Here is a 26,131-nt window from a genome sequence, read left to right on the forward strand (position 1 = left end):
CCATACATTATCCAACAAAGTAAATACAAATTCCCTGTTGTTCATCTTCGAATGTAGCAGCATTTCAATGTACTACGAAAATCCGACTGGCAAGACTATTTGGGATGTTTGTCAATATGGCCAACTCTACGTTCTGAATTTTTTCCTACCTGTGAGAAGAGATGGTTGCTAATAGGAATTTTTATGAATTGCGAATCACATGCAGTATTTTCTTCAACATAAGAATAATACGGATATAAACATTTTGCCATGTATTCTTTCGTGTTTGCTGCTATCTCATTTAAATCCTGTCTACCTAATAACCTACGAAACTAGTGTGAGACAGCAGCAAATGCGGAAGAATATACATATCATGTCATGTTTATATTCGTATTATTCTGATGCTTAATAGTGATACAATCAGAAATGAAGCACGGCAATTGACTAGATTTTTAAATCTAAGATGACTAATTTCTGTGCAGAATGTAATGTACAAAAGAGGCGTCTGCAAAGATTTTCAAACGGAGAAAAATTTTAGCTAAACTGTCGTTCAGAACATCTATCATACGCAGTCTATTGTTTGGTTCTTGTTGATCATTATCAAAGAAAACAGCAGTATAGTAAACAACAAATAGCAGTCTCTTGCCATTGTTTCGCTAATGAGACAATTCCTTTTTTTTTTTTTTTTATTGTAAGCGGCGGTAGCGCGCACCTAAGCAAGCCATGCCGCGAGCGGCGACAGGTCGTAAACACTTACTATCAGAATGCGACAAACAACACATGACACAGTACAATAATACATTTTCAGCCTAGAGTGACGTAAACACCTATAACAAAGAGAACGGCACTTATCAGACCAAAGAAAAATAAGCAACCCATTCAAACCAGACGAAGCACGCCTGACGCATAGCAATGGCTACCTGGTAAAGCTTAACTGCTAAGCTTACGACTCGAACCAAACTACTGTAGCTGTATCGTCATTTATTCTACCTAAATTGTGTCTCATATTACAGTAGACCAACTTTGTTTCGATTTGGAGGTGCGGCCTAAAACTTTTCTCTCCCCTTGAATTTCGAGTCTCAAATTTCAGGTGCGGCTTAGATTCGGGAAATTTGTTTTCCTTGATTTCGAGTCTCATTTTTCAGGTGCGGCTTAGATTCGAGTGCGGCTTAGATTCGAGTAAATACGGTACTAACATTTTTTCCACTAAAATGTAAATATGTATGCAACATTAATTATCTATTTCTATTCCATGAGCCAAAAGGAATAGATAATTGTAACAGAAGATAGTAACCAACATTCACACACTATAATCCATATTAAGTGCTCTTTTTTTATTTATTTAATCATAAAGAGAAGCCAAATGAAAATGAAACATGGGAAAAAAGTAAGGAAACTGTTTTTATTACTTCAAAAGCAATCACCATAATTGTTAATACATATATCCCACTGTGAGTCAAGAGGGTCACTGCCTTCATGGAAGAATGTTTGGGGTTGCCTACAGAACCCTGATTCGTCCGAAGCAAACTGGTGGCCACGAATGGCTTTCTTCAGGGCTCCAAAAATATGGAAATCACATGGGGAGGGATTGGGACTGTGCGGAGGACATACACGGGCTTTCCAGAAAAACTTGTGCAGCATAGTCGAAACAACCTTGATAACATGTGGGCTGGCATTACACTGCAACAGAATGTTGTCATCCGTCAATATCGCAGGGCATTTGGACTTGATGGCACGTTCAAATTTTTACAAAGTGTCCATGCACTGCAATGCATTAATTGTGATGCCATATTCCAGAACATCTACGAGCAGTGGGCCCTACCAGGCAAACGACTTTTCCACAGTTAACGTGCCTGTGTTTTTGACCATGCTGCACAAATTTTGCTGTAGAGCCCTTACACACCCTCCATACAATCCCAATCTCCACCCATGCAATTTCCATATTATTGAGCCCTGAAGAGAGACATTAATGTTATCAATTTCCTTCAGATGAAGAGGTGCATTGTTGTTGTTGTGGTCTTCAGTCCTGAGACTGGTTTGATGCAGCTCTCCATGCTACTCTATCCTGTGCAAGCTTCTTCATCTCCCAGTACCTACTGCAGCCTACATGCTTCTGAATCTGCTTAGTGTACTCATCTCTTGGTCTCCCTCTACAATTTTTTCCCCTACCCACTGCCCTCCAATACTAAATTGGTGATACCCCAATGTCTCAGAACATGTCCTACCAACCGATCCCTTCTTCTAGTCAAGTTGTGCCACAAGCTCCTCTTCTCCCCAATTCTATTCAATACCTCCTCATTAGTTATGTGATCTACCCATCTAATCTTCAGCATTCTTCTGTAGCACCACATTTTGAAAGCTTCTATTCTCTTCTTGTCTAAGCTATTTATTGTCCATGTTTCACTTCCATACATGGCTACACTCCATACAAATACTTTCAGAAACGACTTCCTGACATTTAAATTTATACTCGATGTTAACAAATTTTACTTCTTCAGAAACGCTTTCCTTGCCATTGCCAGTCTACATTTTATATCCTCTCTACTTCAACCATCATCAGTTATTTTGCTCCCCAAATAGCGAAACTCCTTTACTACTTTAAGTGTCTCATTTCCTAATCTAATTCCCTCAGCATCACCCGACTTAATTCGACTACATTCCATTATCCTCGTTTTGCTTTTGTTGATGTTCATCTTATAGCCACTTTCAAGACACTGTCCATTCTGTTCAACTGCTCTTCCAAGTCCATTGCTGTCTCTGACAGAATTAGAATGTCATCGGCAACCTCAAAGCTTTTATTTCTTCTCCATAGATTTTAATACCTACTCCGAATTTTTCTTTTGTTTCCTTTATTGCTTGCTCAATATACAGATTGAATAACATCGGAGATAGGCTACAACCCTGTCTCACTCCCTTGCCAACCACTGCTTCCCTTTCATGTCCCTTGACTCTTATAACTGCCATCCGCTTACTGTACAAATTGTAAATAGCCTTTCGCTCTCTGTATTTTACCACTGCCACCTTCAGAATTTGAAAGAGAGTATTCCAATCAACATTGTCAAAAGCTTTCTCTAAGTCTACAAATGCTATAAACGTAGGTTTGCCTTTACTTAATCTTTCTTCTAATATAAGTCACAGGGTCAGTATTGCCTCACGTATTCCAACATTTCTACAGAATCCAAACTGATCTTCCCCCTAGGTCGGCTTCTATCAGTTTTTCCATTCGTCTGTAAAGAATTCGCGTTAGTATTTTGCAGCTGTGACTTATTAAACTGATAGTTCGGTAATTTTCACATCTGTCAACACCTGCTTTCTTTGGGATTGGAATTATTATATTCTTCTTGAAGTCTGAGGGTATTTTGCCTGTCTCATACATCTTGCTCACCAGATGGTAGAGTTTTGTCAGGACTAGCTCCCCCTAGGCTGTCAGTAGTTCTAATGGAATGTTGTCAACTCCGGGGCCCTTGTTTCAACTAAGGTCTTTCAGTGCTCTGTCACATTCTTCACACAATATTTCGTCTTCAGCTACATCCTCTTTCATTTCCATAATATTGTCCTCAAGTTCATCACCCTTGTATAGACCCTCTATATACTCCTTCCACCTTTCTGCTTTCCCTTCTTTGCTTAGAACTGGGTTTCCATCTGAGCTCTTGATATTCATACAAGTGGTTCTCCTTTCTCCAAAGGTCTCTAATTTTCCTGTAGGCAGTATCTATCTTACCCCTAGTGAGATAAGCCTCTACATCCTTACATTTGTCCTCTAGCCATCCCTGCTTAGCCATTTTGCACTTCCTGTCGATATCATTTTTGAGACATTTGTATTCCTTTTTACCTGCTTCATTTACTGTATTTTTGTATTTTCTCCTTTCATCAATTAAATTCAATATTTCTTCTGTTACCCAAGGGTTTCTACTGGCCCTCGTCTTTTTATCTATTTGACCCTCTGCTGCCTTCACTATTTCATCCTGCAAAGCTACCCATTCTTCTTCTACTGTATTTCTTTCCCCCATTCCAGTCAGTTGTTCCCTTATGCTCTCCCTGAAACTCTGTACAACCTCTGGTTCTTTCAGTTTATCCAGGTCCCATCTCCTTAAATTCCCACCTTTTTGCAGTTTCTTCAGTTTTAATCTACAGTTCATAACCAATAGATTGTGGTCAGAGTCCACATCTGCCCCTGGAAATGTCTTACAATCTAAAACCTGGTTCTTAAATCTCTGTCTTACCACTACATAATCTATCTGAAATGTTCCAGTGTCTCCAGGCCTCTTCCACATATACAACCTTCTTTCATGATTCTTAAACCAAGTGTCAGCTATGATTAAGTTATGCTCTGTGCAAGATTCTACTAGGCGGTTTCCTCTTTCATTCCTTAGCCCCAATCCATATTCACCTACTATGTTTCCTTCTCTCCCTTTTCCTACTCTTGAATTCCAGTCACCCATGACTACTAAATTTTTGTCTCCCTTCACTACCTGAATAATTTCTTTTATCTCATCATACATTTCATCAATTAATTGGTCATCTACAGAGCTAGTTGGCATATAAACTTGTAAAACTGTAGTAGACGTGGGCTTCGTGCCTATCTTGGCCACAATAATGAGTTCACTATGCTGTTTGTAGTAGCTTACCCGCACTCCTATTTGTATTCATTATTAAACCTACTCCTGCATTAGCCCTATTTGACTTTGATTTTTTACAAAGTGTCCATGCACTGCAATGCATTAATTGTGATGCCATATTCCAGAACATCTACGAGCAGTGGGCCCTACCAGGCAAACGACTTTTCCACAGTTAACGTGCCTGTGTTTTTGACCATGCTGCACAAATTTTGCTGTAGAGCCCTTACACACCCTCCATACAATCCCAATCTCCACCCATGCAATTTCCATATTATTGAGCCCTGAAGAGAGACATTAATGTTATCAATTTCCTTCAGATGAAGAGGTGCATTGTTGTTGTTGTGGTCTTCAGTCCTGAGACTGGTTTGATGCAGCTCTCCATGCTACTCTATCCTGTGCAAGCTTCTTCATCTCCCAGTACCTACTGCAGCCTACATGCTTCTGAATCTGCTTAGTGTACTCATCTCTTGGTCTCCCTCTACAATTTTTTCCCCTACCCACTGCCCTCCAATACTAAATTGGTGATACCCCAATGTCTCAGAACATGTCCTACCAACCGATCCCTTCTTCTAGTCAAGTTGTGCCACAAGCTCCTCTTCTCCCCAATTCTATTCAATACCTCCTCATTAGTTATGTGATCTACCCATCTAATCTTCAGCATTCTTCTGTAGCACCACATTTTGAAAGCTTCTATTCTCTTCTTGTCTAAGCTATTTATTGTCCATGTTTCACTTCCATACATGGCTACACTCCATACAAATACTTTCAGAAACGACTTCCTGACATTTAAATTTATACTCGATGTTAACAAATTTTACTTCTTCAGAAACGCTTTCCTTGCCATTGCCAGTCTACATTTTATATCCTCTCTACTTCAACCATCATCAGTTATTTTGCTCCCCAAATAGCGAAACTCCTTTACTACTTTAAGTGTCTCATTTCCTAATCTAATTCCCTCAGCATCACCCGACTTAATTCGACTACATTCCATTATCCTCGTTTTGCTTTTGTTGATGTTCATCTTATAGCCACTTTCAAGACACTGTCCATTCTGTTCAACTGCTCTTCCAAGTCCATTGCTGTCTCTGACAGAATTAGAATGTCATCGGCAACCTCAAAGCTTTTATTTCTTCTCCATAGATTTTAATACCTACTCCGAATTTTTCTTTTGTTTCCTTTATTGCTTGCTCAATATACAGATTGAATAACATCGGAGATAGGCTACAACCCTGTCTCACTCCCTTGCCAACCACTGCTTCCCTTTCATGTCCCTTGACTCTTATAACTGCCATCCGCTTACTGTACAAATTGTAAATAGCCTTTCGCTCTCTGTATTTTACCACTGCCACCTTCAGAATTTGAAAGAGAGTATTCCAATCAACATTGTCAAAAGCTTTCTCTAAGTCTACAAATGCTATAAACGTAGGTTTGCCTTTACTTAATCTTTCTTCTAATATAAGTCACAGGGTCAGTATTGCCTCACGTATTCCAACATTTCTACAGAATCCAAACTGATCTTCCCCCTAGGTCGGCTTCTATCAGTTTTTCCATTCGTCTGTAAAGAATTCGCGTTAGTATTTTGCAGCTGTGACTTATTAAACTGATAGTTCGGTAATTTTCACATCTGTCAACACCTGCTTTCTTTGGGATTGGAATTATTATATTCTTCTTGAAGTCTGAGGGTATTTTGCCTGTCTCATACATCTTGCTCACCAGATGGTAGAGTTTTGTCAGGACTAGCTCCCCCTAGGCTGTCAGTAGTTCTAATGGAATGTTGTCAACTCCGGGGCCCTTGTTTCAACTAAGGTCTTTCAGTGCTCTGTCACATTCTTCACACAATATTTCGTCTTCAGCTACATCCTCTTTCATTTCCATAATATTGTCCTCAAGTTCATCACCCTTGTATAGACCCTCTATATACTCCTTCCACCTTTCTGCTTTCCCTTCTTTGCTTAGAACTGGGTTTCCATCTGAGCTCTTGATATTCATACAAGTGGTTCTCCTTTCTCCAAAGGTCTCTAATTTTCCTGTAGGCAGTATCTATCTTACCCCTAGTGAGATAAGCCTCTACATCCTTACATTTGTCCTCTAGCCATCCCTGCTTAGCCATTTTGCACTTCCTGTCGATATCATTTTTGAGACATTTGTATTCCTTTTTACCTGCTTCATTTACTGTATTTTTGTATTTTCTCCTTTCATCAATTAAATTCAATATTTCTTCTGTTACCCAAGGGTTTCTACTGGCCCTCGTCTTTTTATCTATTTGACCCTCTGCTGCCTTCACTATTTCATCCTGCAAAGCTACCCATTCTTCTTCTACTGTATTTCTTTCCCCCATTCCAGTCAGTTGTTCCCTTATGCTCTCCCTGAAACTCTGTACAACCTCTGGTTCTTTCAGTTTATCCAGGTCCCATCTCCTTAAATTCCCACCTTTTTGCAGTTTCTTCAGTTTTAATCTACAGTTCATAACCAATAGATTGTGGTCAGAGTCCACATCTGCCCCTGGAAATGTCTTACAATCTAAAACCTGGTTCTTAAATCTCTGTCTTACCACTACATAATCTATCTGAAATGTTCCAGTGTCTCCAGGCCTCTTCCACATATACAACCTTCTTTCATGATTCTTAAACCAAGTGTCAGCTATGATTAAGTTATGCTCTGTGCAAGATTCTACTAGGCGGTTTCCTCTTTCATTCCTTAGCCCCAATCCATATTCACCTACTATGTTTCCTTCTCTCCCTTTTCCTACTCTTGAATTCCAGTCACCCATGACTACTAAATTTTTGTCTCCCTTCACTACCTGAATAATTTCTTTTATCTCATCATACATTTCATCAATTAATTGGTCATCTACAGAGCTAGTTGGCATATAAACTTGTAAAACTGTAGTAGACGTGGGCTTCGTGCCTATCTTGGCCACAATAATGAGTTCACTATGCTGTTTGTAGTAGCTTACCCGCACTCCTATTTGTATTCATTATTAAACCTACTCCTGCATTAGCCCTATTTGACTTTGTATTTAAAACCCTATATTCACCTGACCAAAAGTCTTGTTCCTCCTGCCATTGAACTTCACTAATTCCCACTATATCTAACTTTAACCTATCCATTTCCCTTTTTAAATGTTCTAACCAACCTGCCCGATTAAGGGATCTGACATTCCATGCTCCTGATAACAACGTCCTCTTGAGTAGTCCCCGCCTGGAGATCCGAATGGGGGACCATTTTACCTCCGGAATATTTTACCCAAGAGGATGCCATCATCATTTAATCATACAGTAAAGCTGCATGCCCTCGGGAAAAATTACGGCTGTAGTTTCACCTTGCTTTCAGCCGTTCGCAGTACCAGAACAGCAAGGCCATTTTGGTTAGTGTTACAAGGCCAGATCAGTCAATCATCTAGACTGTTGCCCCTTAACTACTGAAAAGGCTGCTGCCCCTCTTCAGGAACCACACATTTGTCTGGTGTGTCAACAGATACCCCTCCATTGTGGTTGCACCTACGGTACGGCTATCTGTATCGTTGAGGCATGCAAGCCTCCCCACCAACGGCAAGGTCCATGGTTCATGGAGGTGCATGCCTCAACACAATTGTGGCTTTGCAGGCAATCACAAACATGTTTTCACAAAGGCACTGACCATCTTGTCTCATAGTGTGATAAAGGTATTAACAGTTATGGCAATTACCTTTGAAATAATTAACAGTTTATTTACTTTTATTTCATCTGTCTTGTTTCCATTTAACTGCTCATTACATAATACAGGAATAATTCACAATATGAGCTAATCACCACAAGTATGTAAGAACCTCTGTCAAGTAAACTAATGAAATAAATTAATATGTATCCCTAAGGATGACTGTGAAATGCTGTAAAGTTTCATAGTAATTTACCTATTTTACTAATGAAAGAGAAAATGAATAATACGTTAACTCGCTGCACTCACAAATTCAGTCACAGATAATTATATGGTTTAGATAAAAAATTGGAGGAAACTTTAGCCATAAGTCATATACAGGGACAGTGAATGAAAAGAAGAAGAGGTAAAAAGGGAGAAGATGGACAGAATAACAAAAAATCAACAACATTTTATTTAGACTTGCCAATGAATTGTTGACACTGGTGATTTACCTTACACCACCTTGCTTCCCACCATAGTTTTGATTTACATTCACTTTGCAAGCATATGAAACATCTCCGCATTTGTTGAAAGCTATACACTGAGGATTAGCTCTATTTGCAGGTCGTGTAGCATCTTGAAATATATGGTGGTACAGTGTGCAATCCTGTGCAAAGGAAGTATATTATAATGATTTTCTTTTTAGTTACAAACACAATTAAAAAAGGAGTTTTAAATAACAAGTAAAAGATACAACTAATACTGTGTTTAGGAAGCAATATAACAGGCGCTGGCAGGTCGATAGATACACAAACAAACACATACATACACACAAAATTCAAGCTTTCGCAACCAACGGCTGCCTCGTCAGGAAAGAGGGAAGGAGAGGGAAAGATGAAAGGATATGGGTTTTAAGGGAGAGGGTAAGGAGTCATTCCAATCCCGGGAGCGGAAAGACTTACCTTAGGGGGAAAAAAGGACAGGTATACACTCGCGCGCGCGCTCGCACACACACACACACACACACACACACACACACACACACACACACACACACACACACACATATATCCATCCCCGCACATACTCAGACACAAGCAGACATTTGTAAAGGCAAAGAGTTTGGGCAGAGATGTCAGTCGAGGCGGAAGTACAGAGGCAAAGATGTTGTTGAAAGACAGGTGAGGTATGAGCGGCGGCAACTTGAAATTAGCGGAGGTTGAGGCCTGGCGGATAACGAGAAGAGAGGATATACTGAAGGGCAAGTTCCCATCTCCGGAGTTCTGACAGGTTGGTGTTAGTGGGAAGTATCCAGATAACCCGGACGGTGTAACACTGTGCCAAGATGTGCTGGCCGTGCACCAAGGCATGTTTAGCCACAGGGTGATCCTTATTACCAACAAACACTGTCTGCCTGTGTCCATTCATGCGAATGGACAGTTTGTTGCTGGTCATTCCCACATAGAAAGCTTCACAGTGTAGGCAGGTCAGTTGGTAAATCACGTGGGTGCTTTCACACGTGGCTCTGCCTTTGATCGTGTACACCTTCCGGGTTACAGGACTGGAGTAGGTGGTGGTGGGAGGGTGCATTGGACAGGTTTTACACTGGGGGCAGTTACAAGGGTAGGAGCCAGAGGGTAAGGAAGGTGGTTTGGGGATTTCATAGGGATGAACTAAAGCTTGAATTTTGTGTGTATGTATGTGTTTGTTTGTGTATCTATCGACCTGCCAGCACTTTCGTACGTTAAGTCACATCATCTTTGTTTTTAGATACATCTTTGTTTTTAGATATATTTTTACCGCGTGGAATGTTTCCCTCTTTTATATACATATATATAATAGAGGGAAACATTCCACGTGGGAAAAATATATCTAAAAACACAGATGATGTGACTTACCAAACGAAAGTGCTGGCAGGTCGATAGACACACAAACAAACACAAATATACACACGAAATTCAAGCTTTCGCAACAAACTGTTGCCTCATCAGGAAAGAGGGAAGGTGAGGGAAAGACGAAAGGATGTGGGTTTTAAGGGAGAGGATAAGGAGTCATTCCAATCCCGGGAGCGGAAAGACTTACCTTAGGGGGAATGACTCCTTACCCTCTCACTTAAAACCCACATCCTTTCGTCTTTCCCTCTCCTTCCCTCTTTCCTGATGAGGCAACAGTTTGTTGCGAAAGCTTGAATTTCGTGTGTATGTTTGTGTTTGTTTGTGTATCTATCGACCTGCCAGCACTTTCGTTCTATACATCACCTGCACTGAAAACTGAGGGTTATGTTTAGTCACTTTATGTCACTACTCTGTGCATCTGAAGAGAACATTTTCTTTTAATCTTACAAGAAAACTTACCCTGCTTGTGGAGACAAATGTGTGTGGATTACCGCACCATGCGACATCTGTTGCAACATCTTTATGTTCATTGAATGCAGCATAAGGTATGTAAGGCCTACGAACATCCCAAACATTTATGCTACAATCAACAACAAGTGCACAGCTGGCAATGTGAAATTTTCGCTGTGGACGCCACTTTATATGACCCACAGATGCTATTGTAGGAACTGTGTACTCAAGTGTTGGTTTGGCATTCAGATTCCATACCTAAAAGAGAGACCAAAAGGAAAAAAAAGAATGAAACACGGTAATTGCTGGAATGCTAATAATATTGTCATGTCGAAGAAGATGTAATCAGATTAATGATGAACACTAACTTCACTTAATGAAGGTTTATTCAGCACTTGTACACTCAAGAGCGTGGAGTGAACTGCCTCTGGCAAGAACACATAAGGTACATATACAGTTACAAAACATTCCAGTACAATGATTCTTGACATTTGTGGATACTTCTAGACTGTACTCGAACCAAATACAGAAATTAAAATTTTACATTTCAGGTGAGTTTTGAACTCACGACCCTCCATGCAACAGTCTAGTATCATAACCACTACACCACGGTGACCAAGCTACTCAGCTTCTTCTGCGACATTGCTCCCTCCTTATGAGAACAGCATCTTGGTGTTACGTCCTCCTAGTCCAGGAACGAGTCATCGGTCCTGCATACTCCGACTCCCAATGATCGATTCTCGTCCTGGCAGTGATCTTCTTAGAACTTCCTTTGCTGCTACGCTCTTCATCGCCTTTCCGCTTGTTGCCTGTCGCTGTAGTCTCGAATTTACCCTGGGTTGCAGGATCCTTATAGGGCTCCATTCGAAGGACATGGACCATATCTTTGATCTTTTGTTGTCTTGTGCTGGGGTCAAAATCTTCAACTTCGTAAGTAACATCAGACAACTGTTTTATAACCTTATAAGGTCCAATGTAGCGCCTGAGGAGCTTCTCAGAGAGACCAACCTTCTGAACAGGAGTGAAGATCCAGACGAGGTCACCAGGCTGTTACACAACAGAGCGGTGGCTCGCGTCATACCTTCAGCGATCATTTTCTTGAGCCTGCAGCGTGTGGAGTTGAGCTTCCTCAGCTCTGGTTAACATCTGGCTGATGTAGTCATCGTCCATGTCATCAGAATGTACTGGAAACACAGTGTCCATCATCGTAGTCACCTCACACCCATGTACCAGAAAAAAATGGCGTAAATCCTGTGGTGTCTTGTTTGGTGGTGTTGTAGGCAAATGTCACGAAAGGTAGCACCTCATCCCAGTTGCTCTGCTCAACACTGATGAACATTGATAGCATGTCGATCAAGGTCTTAGTAAGGCGTTCAGTAAGCCTGTTAGTTTGCGGATGGTAGGCAGTCATCATGTGATGAGTAATGTTGCAACAACGGTTTATCTCTGTCATGAGATTCGACTGAATAACTTTCCCTCGATCCATAATTAACAACCTTGGGACACCATGTTTTAATACAATGCACTCTGTTTTAAATACAATGTCTTGCACGATGAAATTGGCTACCTCAAATGCTTCGGCTGTTTTCACGGCTTTTGTAATGGCATAGCGTGTCAGATAATCAGTGCAAACAATAATCCATCTATTACCACTAGCAGACGTTGGAAATCGTCTGAAGAGGTCAATCCCAACACGCTGGAAAGCTGTTTTGGGTTGTGGAATTGGTACGAGTTGGCCAGGTGGTTTCTGAGGACAGTGCAACACATAGTGACAGACACTCCTAAATAAACCTGGCCAGAAGAATCTTTTGTGCATCCTATCGTATGTCTTAATATATCCTAAATGTCCGGCCTCAGGTGTGTCATGGAATTCCTGTAGAACATCTAAGCGCATCACTGATAGCCACCTCTTTTTAAACAGATCAAAGTTCTTCTTGAAAAGTAACCTTAAATTGTCCTTTCACATCCTCTGACCAATTTAAGGCAATCATAATTTGAGATATCTTGGCGTCGTCCTTCTTCTCAACAGAGAGATACTGGAGTGCAGTGAGACAGTCACTATCTTCACCAAAGTCTTGAGGGTCTTGCACAGGGTTTCTTGAGAGACAGTCGGCATCTTGGTATTTTCTTCCACTTTTGTACACTATGATAATGTCATACTCTTGAAGACATAGTGCCCACCTGGTGAGTCATCCTGTTGGATCCTTAAGACCTGTCAACCAACAAAGTGAATGGCCTTCCATAGAGATACTGTCAAAATTTGCATGTGGCCCAGATCACAGCAAGACATTCTCTTTCTGTAGTTGAGCAGTTCCTCTCGGCTTTTGTACGTGTCTCCTTTCCATCCGAAATTTGCACCAGAATAGTACTGATCCCATACCCACTGGCATCTGTGTGTAGTTCTGTAGGTGCTCTCTCATCATACAGACCAAGTACAGTGTCAGTCGTAAGAGCTTTTCATAGCACATCGAAAGAATTTTGTTGAGCACCATCCCAGATAAGTTTAGCATTAACTTTTAACAACTCTTGGAGTGGCCTGGCTTTGATACAGAAGCCTTTGATAAAAAGACGCTAATAAGAACATAACCCAAGGAAGCTTCTCATATCTATAATACTTTTAGGAATAGGAAATTCCATTATAGATCTCACCTTTTCTGGGTCTGGCCGCACACCTTCGTTTGACACAAGGTGTTCAAGTATTTTATTTCTTTTACTCCAAAGAAGCACTTTCTTGGATTAAGTTCAGTCTGCCTTGTTGGACACACTTAAGAATGGCCCTCAGTCTTTTTACATGTTCATCAAATGTCTCTGATAACACTATAATGTCATCTAAATAACAAAGACACACCGTCCACTTCAGGTGACTTAGAAGATTATCCATCATCCGTTCAAAATGACAAACGGTATTACCTTAAACACATACATGTCCCTGGTTGAGAAAAACTTAGCCCCCTTCAGACAATCTAGTGTATTGTCAATTCCTGGAAGGAGGTAAACATCCTTTTTAGTTAAGCTTCCTGTAATCAACACAAAAGCGCCAACTGCCATCCTTCTTCCTGACGAGAACCACTGGTGATGACCATGGGCTCCACGAAGGCTGGATGATGTCATTCTTCATCATTTTCTGTACCTCGTCGCGAATTATTCGATGTTACGTTGCTGATGCACGGTATGAAGCATTCCGAGAACTCTTGAAGATTGGCAAGGAGCTTCTTCTGTGGTTCCTTAATGAGATCTGGTGATAGTCAAGCTAGATCTTGTCTCATTATGGTAGCGCCAATTTCGCCGACAGACTCAGCATGGGAGGTTTCTATGATGCTCAGCTGTTCGGCAATTAACGACTCAGCGTTTGCTTTGCACCTGTGTCTTGGAAGGATCTGTGGTTCTCGGTGACAGTTAACTATCCATAATTCACCGAATCCATTCTTAAACGAGATGACAGAGGCTGGGATGACCAAGTTATTCTTCAGTGGTATGCTTCTCTTACATTCCACTACAAGATCCAGGGGTTGATGCATTGCATGCATGACCCATGACAGTTACCTTTCTAGCACTGACTGCAGGAATTATCACTCGATCCAGCACACAAAGTCTCCACACACTCAATTGCGCATCTTCCTGTCCACAGTATCTCATCTCGTCTAATAAAATTATAAACAGCCGACCAGTTGCAATGGATAAAGAATTCTTTACCTAGGTTTCAACAAATTTAAATTTGTCTTCTTCAGAAGGTGGCCTAAGGACAATGAACATCATAGCTTACATTAAAAGGTATGAAACTTAAGTCAAGAATAGATTTTAACACATATTAGAGAGCTCTTGTATTACAAAAATATGAGAAGGATGCCTGGTACTTACAATTTTACATTAGTATGGACTGATGTATCATCACCGTTTTTACAAATGTCTGCATAGATCCATTTGTCCAAGTTAAAATATAGCCCTAAAAATAGGGTTTGTCATGTAAATGTAAATTAGTACATGGATGTTGCAGAGCTCACAAGCGACTGAGTGTAATCGGCCAGCGTAGTTACACTGCGGCCAGGGCAGGTGGCGCGAACCATGTGCCGATTGGCGTACAAAAGCAACGTGTAAATTATCAGTATTAATAGCATCCTTAGATAAAGTAACAATAAAAAGAAGGAAAGCGTTTAACACTCCCGTTATAACAGTATGGGAGCCTTGGTATCATTAATGTAGTTATACATCAAAAAGGCAGGTGGCGCTTACGCCGAGAGTTACGTACAGTGGCATATACAGCCAGAATATAAAAATTACATTACAATATTAGTGAAGCACACACACCGTATATATGTCAGAACTTTAAAATTAACAATAATGGCTCTTAAGACAAAATTACGAACCCTGGTCCACAATCCAGTTAATACACATTCTCAGGGAGCCAACGTTTTAGAGCCAGAGAAAATCACATAAGGGCCGATGTAGTGGCAGCCATACATCGTGAGAAAACCACATTACATAAAGGGTAGTGAGCTTAAAGATTTGAAAGTGCATCATAGCTTCCTGAGAAAATAGACCACTGAGGTTACCAGCATTAATGTTATACCATAAACAGTACAGGTTTAAAGCCTTCGAAAAATTGTCTACAAGCAAGGTTCAACTGGTCGTTCAGTATATTACCGTCTTTGAGCTCTAGATGTTTAAAAATTTGTAACTCTTCCCACAGATCTAGTCTACGCCCTTTGACTTGTCTGTGTAGGATAACCGTGTCTTCTAACTGTTTAGGCGTATGGCTGGCTATCAAGAGGTGTTCAGCAAAAGTAAAGTTGTGTATATTCGCTCCTTTTTTACCTAATAGATGTTCTTCATATCTTGTTTTCACAGCTCTGCCTGTTTGACCAATATAAAATGAGGGGCAGTTATTACAGGTTAGTTTGTAAACACCTGAATTGGAAAACCAATCGCTGACAATCTCTACTGAATGTACAAGATTTCTTTTTAAACTGTTATCTGTAGAGAAGGAGACGTTACAGTTATATTTTCTCTTTGGAAGACATTTAATCCTATACGATATATTACCCAAGAAAGGAATGGAAATAAATTTTTTAGCTTCTTTGCCATCAGTGGGGAGGTTGTTGCTCAAAGTCGAACAATTTTGGGAAATTTTCGTATTGAACAAGTAATCGATCATATTCTGATTGTACCCATTATTAGCCGCAATCACTTTGATGACATTCAATTCCTTTTGTTGATCCGCAGGTGATAAAGGAGTAGTTACCATTCGGTGAATGGCAGAATGAAAAAACGCCAGTTTATGAGCTTTTGGATGAGTTGAGTCAGCAGGGATGACATTATCTGAATAAGTTTCCTTGCGGAAGATATTGAAATTGAAGGAACTATCCTGTATAGAAACTGTTAAAGCGAGGAAGTTAAGTTCACGTTTTTCATTCTGAAGATCTTTTGTGAAGGAAATTTTTTCATGTAAACCATTGAAAGTATTGAAGAGAAGCTCTAACTCATGATCAGTACCATCAAAAGCAATGATAATGTCGTCAACATAACGTGCATAATAGCGGATTTTGTGGCATAATTCTGAACTTGAATTGAAGAACGTTATTTCCAGGGCGTTGATAAAAACCTCTGCTAAAATACCGGCGAGGGGGCTACCCATTGCTAGACCATCTGGCTGCACATACATTTTCCCATTAAACGTGAAATAATTGTATTTTAAAACGACCTTAAGCAAACCAATCAGTTCCGCAATCTGAATTTCACTTAGTTTTTTATGCTTGAGAAGATTCTTTTTTACAAGGTCTATGGTTTCATCAACCGGGACATTCGTATAAAGACTGATGATGTCAAAGGACATCAGTCTAGTGTCAGGTATACATCTTACAGTTTGAATATTGTTAATTAATTCCTTACTATTTTTTACAGAAAAATTATTTTCAAATGTGAAAGCATCTTTAATTTTAAAATGGAGGCGCCTAGCAAGTGTGTGATGTGGACTACCTATACCATTCACTACAGGGCGAATCGGGTGATTTTGTTTGTGCAGTTTAAACTGACTTCTGAGCACGGGTGGTTTCGGGTTCATATTTATAAGCCCTTTCTTTTGGAAGTTATTGAACAGGCTGACAGAACTAGCTAAAGTATGCCGGATTTCATTTTGCAATTCCGCGGTTGGATCTACGGTAACCTCAGTGATGTCATTTTCCTCAAAAAACTTTACAGTCTTTTCTATATATTCATTTTTATAAGCCACGACAGCAGTGTTCCCTTTGTCACTCTTAGTGACTAAGGCGTCGGTTCTCTAAGCTTACGATTAATGCTTTTTACTATACTATATTCGCCCGACTGCCCATTAGGAAATAATTTAATTTCTTTTTCTATTATGTTATTACATTCATAGGCACATTTGACTTGCTGGGTTTTCTCTAACTTCAGGGATTCTAAACTGATTTTAAGATCTACAATGAGATTACAGATAACTGGATATTTATCGAGTTGAGCAGGCAAATTATATTTAAGACCTTTACATAACAAGTCATTCTCAGCCTGCGTAAAAGTAATATTGGTTTTATTCAGTATTCTTTCGTAAAATTGATGTTTGACACTATTGTCTGCTGTATTAACATTTTTACTTGTGGTCCTATTACTAAACTTCAACAACTTTCTTACATGTCTAGCCTTGATTTCTTCTTTACGATTAAAGAGCCATTCATTAATACTATTCCACAGGTGGTCAATTTGGAAATTACAAAGATCTTTAAAGGCTTTAGTTAAAAATAGGTGTATTCAGTAGGCTTCACTATTAAGAACATCTTTTTTCTTGTACAAATTCACTGTGCTATCCGAAATGACTGAACGCACTAATTTCTTTTTAACAGAAGGCACTTTGTTACACTGTTTAAAGTTTACGTACGCCTTCACATAATCAGGGGTAATGTCTTTATCTAGGCACTGTTGATTAAAGTCAATGGCCATACCTGCTTTCACAATTTTTAATTTGATGTCCATGTACCTGGTTGCAGCTTTTGATACCTCGGCAGGCAGGAATTTCAGTATTTTAAACATAGCTGCACAACAGCAACGGTTCCACGTAATAAAATTATAAACAGCCGACCAGTTGCAATGGATAAAGAAATCTTTACCTAGGTTTCAACAAATTTAAATTTGTCTTCTTCAGAAGGTGGCCTAAGGACAATGAACATCATAGCTTACATTAAAAGGTATGAAACTTAAGTCAAGAATAGATTTTAACACATATTAGAGAGCTCTTGTATTACAAAAATATGAGAAGGATGCCTGGTACTTACAATTTTACATTAGTATGGACTGATGTATCATCGCCGTTTTTACAAATGTCTGCATAGATCCATTTGTCCAAGTTAAAATATAGCCCTAAAAATAGGGTTTGTCATGTAAATGTAAATTAGTACATGGATGTTGCAGAGCTCACAAGCGACTGAGTGCCATCGGCCAGCGTAGTTACACTGCGGCCAGGGCAGGTGGCGCTCATGGCGCGAACCATATACCAATTGGCGTACAAAAGCAATGTGTAAATTATCAGTATTAATAGTGTCCTTAGATAAAGTAACAATAAAAAGAGGGAAAGCGTTTAACACTCCCGTTATAACAGTATGGGAGCCTTGGTATCATTAATGTAGTTATACATCAAAAGGCAGGTGGCGCTTACGCCGAGAGTTACGTACAGTGGCATATACAGCCAGAATATAAAAATTACATTACAATATTAGTGAAGTACACACACCGTATACATGTCAGAACTTTAAAATTAACAATAATGGCTCTTAAGACAAAATTACGAACCCTGGTCCACAATCCAGTTAATACACATTCTCAGGGAGCCAACGTTTTAGAGCCAGAGAAAATCACATAAGGGCCAATGTAGTGGCAGCCATACATCGTGAGAAAACCACATTACATAAAGGGTAGTGAGCTTAAAGATTTGAAAGTGTATCATAGCTTCCTGAGAAAATAACCACTGAGGTTACCAGCATTAATGTTATACCATAAACAGTACAGGTTTAAAGCCAGTGAAAGCAGGTATGGCTATTGACTTTAATCAACAGTGCCTAGATAAAGACATTACCCCTCATTATGTGAAGGCGTACGTAAACTTTAAACAGTGTAACAAAGTGCCTTCTGGTAAAAAGAAATTAGTGCGTTCAGTCATTTCGGATAGCACAGTGAATTTGTACAAGAAAAAAGATGTTCTTAATAGTGAAGCCTACTGTATACACCCATTTTTAACTAAAACCTTTAAAGATCTCTGTAATTTCCAAATTGACCACCTGTGGAATAGAATTAATGAATGGCTCTTTAATCGTAAAGAAGAAATCAAGGCTAGACATGTAAGAAAGTTGTTGAAGTTTAGTAATAGGACCACAAGTAAAAATGTTAATACAGCAGACAATAGTGTCAAACATCAATTTTACGAAAGAATACTGAATAAAACCAATATTACTTATGCGTAGGCTGAGAATGACTTGTTATGTAAAGGCCTTAAATATAATTTGCCTGCTCAACTCGATAAATATCCAGTTATCTGTAATCTCATTGTAGATCTTAAAATCGGTTTAGAATCCCTGAAATTAGAGAAAACCGAGCAAGTCAAATTTGCCTATGAATGTAATAACATAATAGAAACAGAAATTAAATTATTTCCTAATGGGCAGTCGGGCGAATATAGTATAGTAAAAAGCATTAATCGTAAGCTTAGAGGACACGATGCCTTAGTCACTAAGAGTGACAAAGGGAACACCGCTGTCGTGACTTATAAAAATGAATATATAGAAAAGACTGTAAAGTTTTTTGAGGAAAATGACATCACTGAGGTTACCGTAGATCCAACCGCGGAATTGCAAAATGAAATCCGGCATACTTTAGCTAGTTCTGTCAGCCTGTTCAATAACTTCCAAAAGAAAGGGCTTATAAATATGAACCCGAAACCACCCGTGCTCAGAAGTCAGTTTAAACTGCACAAACAAAATCACCCGATTCGCCCTGTAATGAATGGTATAGGTAGTCCACATCACACACTTGCTAGGCGCCTCCATTTTAAAATTAAAGATGCTTTCACATTTGAAAATAATTTTTCTGTAAAAAATAGTAAGGAATTAATTAACAATATTCAAACTGTAAGATGTATACCTGACACTAGACTGATGTCCTTTGACATCATCAGTCTTTATACGAATGTCCCGGTTGATGAAACCATAGACCTTGTAAAAAAGAATCTTCTCAAGCATAAAAAACTAAGTGAAATTCAGATTGCGGAACTGATTGGTTTGCTTAAGGTCGTTTTAAAATACAATTATTTCACGTTTAATGGGAAAATATATGTGCAGCCAGATGGTCTAGCAATGGGTAGCCCCCTCGCCGGTATTTTAGCAGAGGTTTTTATCAACGCCCTGGAAATAACGTTCTTCAATTCAAGTTCAGAATTATGCCACAAAATCCGCTATTATGCACGTTATGTTGACGACATTATCATTGCTTTTGATGGTACTGATCATGAGTTAGAGCTTCTCTTCAATACTTTCAATGGTTTACATGAAAAAATTTCCTTCACAAAAGAACTTCAGAATGAAAAACGTGAACTTAACTTCCTCGCTTTAACAATTTCTATACAGGATAGTTCCTTCAATTTCAATATCTTCCGCAAGGAAACTTATTCAGATAATGTCATCCCTGCTGACTCAACTCATCCAAAAGCTCATAAACTGGCGTTTTTTCATTCTGCCATTCACCGAATGGTAACTACTCCTTTATCACCTGCGGATCAACAAAAGGAATTGAATGTCATCAAAGTAATTGCGGCTAATAATGGGTACAATCAGAATATTATCGATTACTTGTTCAATAAGAAAATTTCCCAAAATTGTTCGACTTTGAGCAACAACCTCCCCACTGATGGCAAAGAAGCTAAAAAATTTATTTTCATTCCTTTCTTGGGTAATATATCGTATAGGATTAAACGTCTTCTAAAGAGAAAATATAACTGTAACGTCTCCTTCTCTACAGATAACAGTTTAAAAAGAAATCTTGTACATTCAGTAGAGATTGCCAGCGATTGGTTTTCCAATTCAGGTGTTTACAAACTAACCTGTAATAACTGCCCCTCATATTATATTGGTCAAACAGGCAGAGCTGTGAAAACAAGATATAAAGAACATCTATTAGGTAAAAAAGGAGCGAATATACACAACTCTACTTTTGCTGAACACCTCTTGATAGCCAGCCATACACCTAAACAGTTAGAAGACACGGTTATCCTACACAGACAAGTCAAAGGGCGTAGACTAGATCTGTGGGAAGAGTTACAAATTTTTAAACATCTAGAGCTCAAAGACGGTAATATACTGAACGACCAGTTGAACCTTGCTTGTAGACAATTTTTCGAAGGCTTTAAACCTGTACTGTTTATGGTATAACATTAATGCTGGTAACCTCAGTGGTCTATTTTCTCAGGAAGCTATGATGCACTTTCAAATCTTTAAGCTCACTACCCTTTATGTAATGTGGTTTTCTCACGATGTATGGCTGCCACTACATCGGCCCTTATGTGATTTTCTCTGGCTCTAAAACGTTGGCTCCCTGAGAATGTGTATTAACTGGATTGTGGACCAGGGTTCGTAATTTTGTCTTAAGAGCCATTATTGTTAATTTTAAAGTTCTGACATATATACGGTGTGTGTGCTTCACTAATATTGTAATGTAATTTTTATATTCTGGCTGTATATGCCACTGTACGTAACTCTCGGCGTAAGCGCCACCTGCCTTTTTGATGTATAACTACATTAATGATACCAAGGCTCCCATACTGTTATAACGGGAGTGTTAAACGCTTTCCTTCTTTTTATTGTTACTTTATCTAAGGACGCTATTAATACTGATAATTTACACGTTGCTTTTGTACGCCAATCGGCACATGGTTCGCGCCACCTGCCCTGGCCGCAGTGTAACTACGCTGGCCGATTACACTCAGTCGCTTGTGAGCTCTGCAACATCCATGTACTAATTTACATTTACATGACAAACCCTATTTTTAGGGCTATATTTTAACTTGGACAAATGGATCTATGCAGACATTTGTAAAAACGGCGATGATACATCAGTCCATACTAATGTAAAATTGTAAGTACCAGGCATCCTTCTCATATTTTTGTAATACAAGAGCTCTCTAATATGTGTTAAAATCTATTCTTGACTTAAGTTTCATACCTTTTAATGTAAGCTATGATGTTCATTGTCCTTAGGCCACCTTCTGAAGAAGACAAATTTAAATTTGTTGAAACCTAGGTAAAGATTTCCTTATCCATTGCAACTGGTCGGCTGTTTATAATTTTATTACGTGGAACCGTTGCTGTTGTGCAGCTATGTTTAAAATACTCATCTCGTCTAGCATAATCCTCGAGCATCCACAATCTAATTGCATGGGGAGCTTTCAAAATGTCCCATCCAAGAATGACGTCACGTCATGACTACACTTTTGTAAGACATTGTATTCTAAGGGCTGTGTATGGCCACTTATACCCACATGAATGACAGATCTTCCTGTAGGTTTTACATATTTCCCATTAGCCACCTCAGCAGAGATGTTTTGTTGTTGACGAATACGGTTTTCTGCAACTGGCGAGGATACTTCTCCGAAATGACTGAATATGATCCTCCAGAGTCCACAAGAGCTTGGGCCGGTCGGCCATTCATGAGGATATCGACATAGTTTCCTGTCATTTTTGTAGTGATCGATGGAACAGGATTTTTTTTCTTCGGCGGCCTCACCTCCAAGGAAGGTCGCACCCTTTAGTTTTCCAGGTTGTGGCAGCTAGGTGATTAGCTGGAGCTTCTAAATGGCGATGGAGATCTTGATCGGTGTGTTGGGGAGCATCCTCTCCAGCGGCTGGCTTGCAGCGATGGTGACCTACGTCGTCCTGTACCCGTATCTTCTCGTTCATCTTCGTCGTCCCGGAGTTGGCATCGGCTAAGATCGGTCTGCTGTCTTCTGGCGCAGGCGTCATCAAATATCTGCTGCCTTTCTTGACAACAGCACACCACATGTCCTGGTCGTCCACAGTGGAAACATGCTGGTTGGTTATCATGGGTCCTCCAGATGTCAGTCTTCCTTGGTGCCCAAACAGATTCCTCATGCGGCATTGTAGGAACGTGACTTCGCCTGGGTCTCACTTTTTTACTGTTTTAAAGGGAAATGAAGGATGAGAGATTGGGTTCAATGTCTGTTCCACTTACTCCCTTATGATCTCTTGAAGTGTCTTGGTTTGTTGCTCGCCGTTCAATCCGAGTGCCTTCTGAACTTACTCTACCACTATCTGACGAAGAACACTTGTGAAATCAGTTCCTTCCTCCATCACAGACATTGATACAATGTTTGGAAGATGTTCAAACTTCTTGCGTGTAATTATTTTTTGATGCATTATCTTGATATACTGGCACCATTTTATGAAGTTGTCTGCTGTCGAAACCTCCTTCAGGAGTAGGGCTTGATACTTGTCCTCAGCAACACCCTTCATGAGATGAGCAACCTTATCTTTCTCCTTCATTCTAGGATCCACTATTTTACACAGCTCCAAGACGTCTTAAACGTAGGATGCTGTAGTTTCTCCTGGACGTTGTGCCCTGCACTTTAATTTATCTTCAGCCTTGCACTACTGTCATTGTGTGTCGCCAACATACCTGCGCAGTTCCACCTGGAATACTTCCCAGCTTGTGAACTTCTCCTCGTTGTTCTCATATCACTGCTTGGCAGTGCCCTCCAAGCAGAAAAATACGTTAGCCAAACACACGGTGTCATCCCATTTGTTAAATTTGGCTACACGCTCCTACACCTTCAGCCACTTGTTTGGATCTTGGCCACCGTCACCAGAGAACCTGGAAGGATGTCTCATATGGTGGCACACAGCTGCTGTCATCATAACGTCCTCTTCTTCTTCTGTCTCCGACAGATTGCGATCTGTTGCATATGGCTCGAAATCGGGTTTCTCGTCACATAAATGGAAGCTCTGTCGTGGTCTGATGGGAGCCACTGTGTTGTCGATAATATGTGCTATCACAAGTTCCAGTACCCAGTGTCTCCACCAGAACGAACATTTATTCAGCACTTGCTCATAAAAGAGCGCAGAGTGAACTGCCTCCAGCCGGAACACATACGGTATATATACAGTTACAGAACATTCCAGTACAATGATTCTTGACGTTTGTGGATACTTCTAGACTGTACTCGAACCAAATATAGAAATTAAAATTTTACAGTTCAGGCGAGTTTTGAACTCACGACTCTCAATGCAAGTCAAGCATCATAACCACTACACCATGGTGACTGTGCTACTCAGCTTCTTCTGTGACAATATTATAGCTTTGTATGAAAGGCAGTCATGATCAAGAACTGCAGTGAGAGTCCATAATATAACATCAAATTACAGTTTGATTATAATCCATACATGCATCATTAATGATCTTTTAATATGTTATGTGTACAAATAAACCAAGCATGCCAATAAAACAACAAAAAATCCAGGATAGAATAACGGCAATATCATGAAAAGGATAGAATGCTACTTGCCATATAGAGGAGGTGCTGAGTTGCAGAAAGGCATCCCAGTTTTTCCGTTGTGCCTGTCTACCACTCACCAGCTCCTCTAAACTCCTGGAAATTGAAATAAGAACACCGTGAATTCATTGTCCCAGGAAGGGGAAACTTTATTGACACATTCCTGGGGTCAGATACATCACATGATCACACTGACAGAACCACAGGCACATAGACACAGGCAACAGAGCATGCACAATGTCGGCACTAGTACAGTGTATATCCACCTTTCGCAACAATGCAGGCTGCTATTCTCCCATGGAGACGATCGTAGAGATGCTGGATGTAGTCCTGTGGAACGGCTTGCCATGCCATTTCCACCTGGCGTCTCAGTTGGACCAGCGTTCGTGCCGGACGTGCAGACCGCGTGAGACGACGCTTCATCCAGTCCCAAACATGCTCAATGGGGGCCAGATCCGGAGATCTTGCTGGCCAGGGTAGCTGACTTACACCTTCTAGAGCACGTTGGGTGGCACGGGATACATGCGGATGTGCATTGTCCTGTTGGAACAGCAAGTTCCCTTGCCGGTCTAGGAATGGTAGAACGATGGGTTCGATGACGGTTTGGATGTACCGTGCACTATTCAGTGTCCCCTCGACGATCACCAGTGGTGTACGGCCAGTGTAGGAGATCGCTCCTCACACCATGATGCCGGGTGTTGGCCCTGTGTGCCTCGGTCGTATGCAGTCCTGATTGTGGCGCTCACCTGCACGGCGCCAAACACGCATACGACCATCATTGGCACCAAGGCAGAAGCGACTCTCATCGCTGAAGACGACACGTCTCCATTCGTCCCTCCATTCACGCCTGTCGCGACACCACTGGAGGCGGGCTGCACGATGTTGGGGCGTGAGCGGAAGACGGCCTAACGGTGTGCGGGACCGTAGCCCAGCTTCATGGAGACGGTTGCGAATGGTCCTCGCCGATACCCCAGGAGCAACAGTGTCCCTAATTTGCTGGGAAGTGGCGGTGCGGTCCCCTACGGCACTGCGTAGGATCCTACGGTCTTGGCGTGCATCCGTGTGTCGCTGCGGTCCGGTCCCAGGTCGACGGGCATGTGCACCTTCCGCCGACCACTGGCGACAACATCGATGTACTGTGGAGACCTCACGCCCCACGTGTTGAGCAATTCGGCGGTACGTCCACCCGGCCTCCCACATGCCCACTATACGCCCTCGCTCAAAGTCCGTCAACTGCACATACGGTTCACGTCCACGCTGTCGCGGCATGCTACCAGTGTTAAAGACTGCGATGGAGCTCCGTATGCCACGGCAAACTGGCTGACACTGACGGTGGCGGTGCACAAATGCTGCGCAGCTAGCGCCATTCGACGGCCAACACCGCGGGTCCTGGTGTGTCCGCTGTGCCGTGCGTGTGATCATTTCTTGTACAGCCCTCTCGCAGTGTCCGGAGCAAGTATGGTGGATCTGACACACCGGTGTCAATGTATTCTTTTTTCCATTTCCAGGAGTGTATATAATGACTAACAATTTTTCTTTTTCATGATACTGTTGTCAAGCATGCTAAATACGTTGACTCAACAGTTTAATATACTAAATATGAACTCCTTTATTTCACGAGATGGCGAAATTTTTAACAGAAAATAATTTTTTGTGCACAACAGCAGTGCAAGACCAAGAAAGGAATTTCTAATTTGTACAAATATCTAAACTGAAAGCTAAAATCACACGAGGAGAGATAAAATTTCTTTTCATACAGACAAAACAATAAATAAATTGTAGTAGATTGTAACAGTAGAAAATCTTGACTGGAATATAATTATTAACAGAGGGCAGACCACTAAATCAACATCATGAATGGTGGCCAGACATAGCAAAGTGAAGATGACTGCTTGTTAGTTTTTTATATTTTTCATCTTAATATGAATGAGTTTCAACACAAACACAAACACACACACACACACACACACTGCAGCAACAGTGTTGAATACATATGTTTGATTATACTTACCTGC

General features: G+C 40.5%; 1 protein-coding gene across 7 annotated transcripts in view; it reads right to left on the reverse strand.

Annotated features, from left to right (window-relative positions):
- LOC126251531 (GATOR complex protein WDR24) overlaps positions 1-26,131 on the reverse strand; it is a 123,321-nt gene that overhangs the window by 56,003 nt on the left and 41,187 nt on the right. For all 7 annotated transcript variants that reach the window (XM_049952028.1, XM_049952030.1, XM_049952026.1 and 4 more), the window contains 2 exons: positions 10,571-10,819; positions 8,729-8,883 (listed from right to left, as the gene is read on the reverse strand). In XM_049952028.1, coding sequence (XP_049807985.1) covers positions 8,729-8,883; positions 10,571-10,819 — 404 coding nt within the window. The remainder of the gene's footprint in view (positions 1-8,728; positions 8,884-10,570; positions 10,820-26,131) is intronic.

Source organism: Schistocerca nitens, chromosome 4 (genome assembly GCF_023898315.1).
Source record: "Schistocerca nitens isolate TAMUIC-IGC-003100 chromosome 4, iqSchNite1.1, whole genome shotgun sequence".
NCBI lineage: Eukaryota > Metazoa > Arthropoda > Insecta > Orthoptera > Acrididae > Schistocerca > Schistocerca nitens.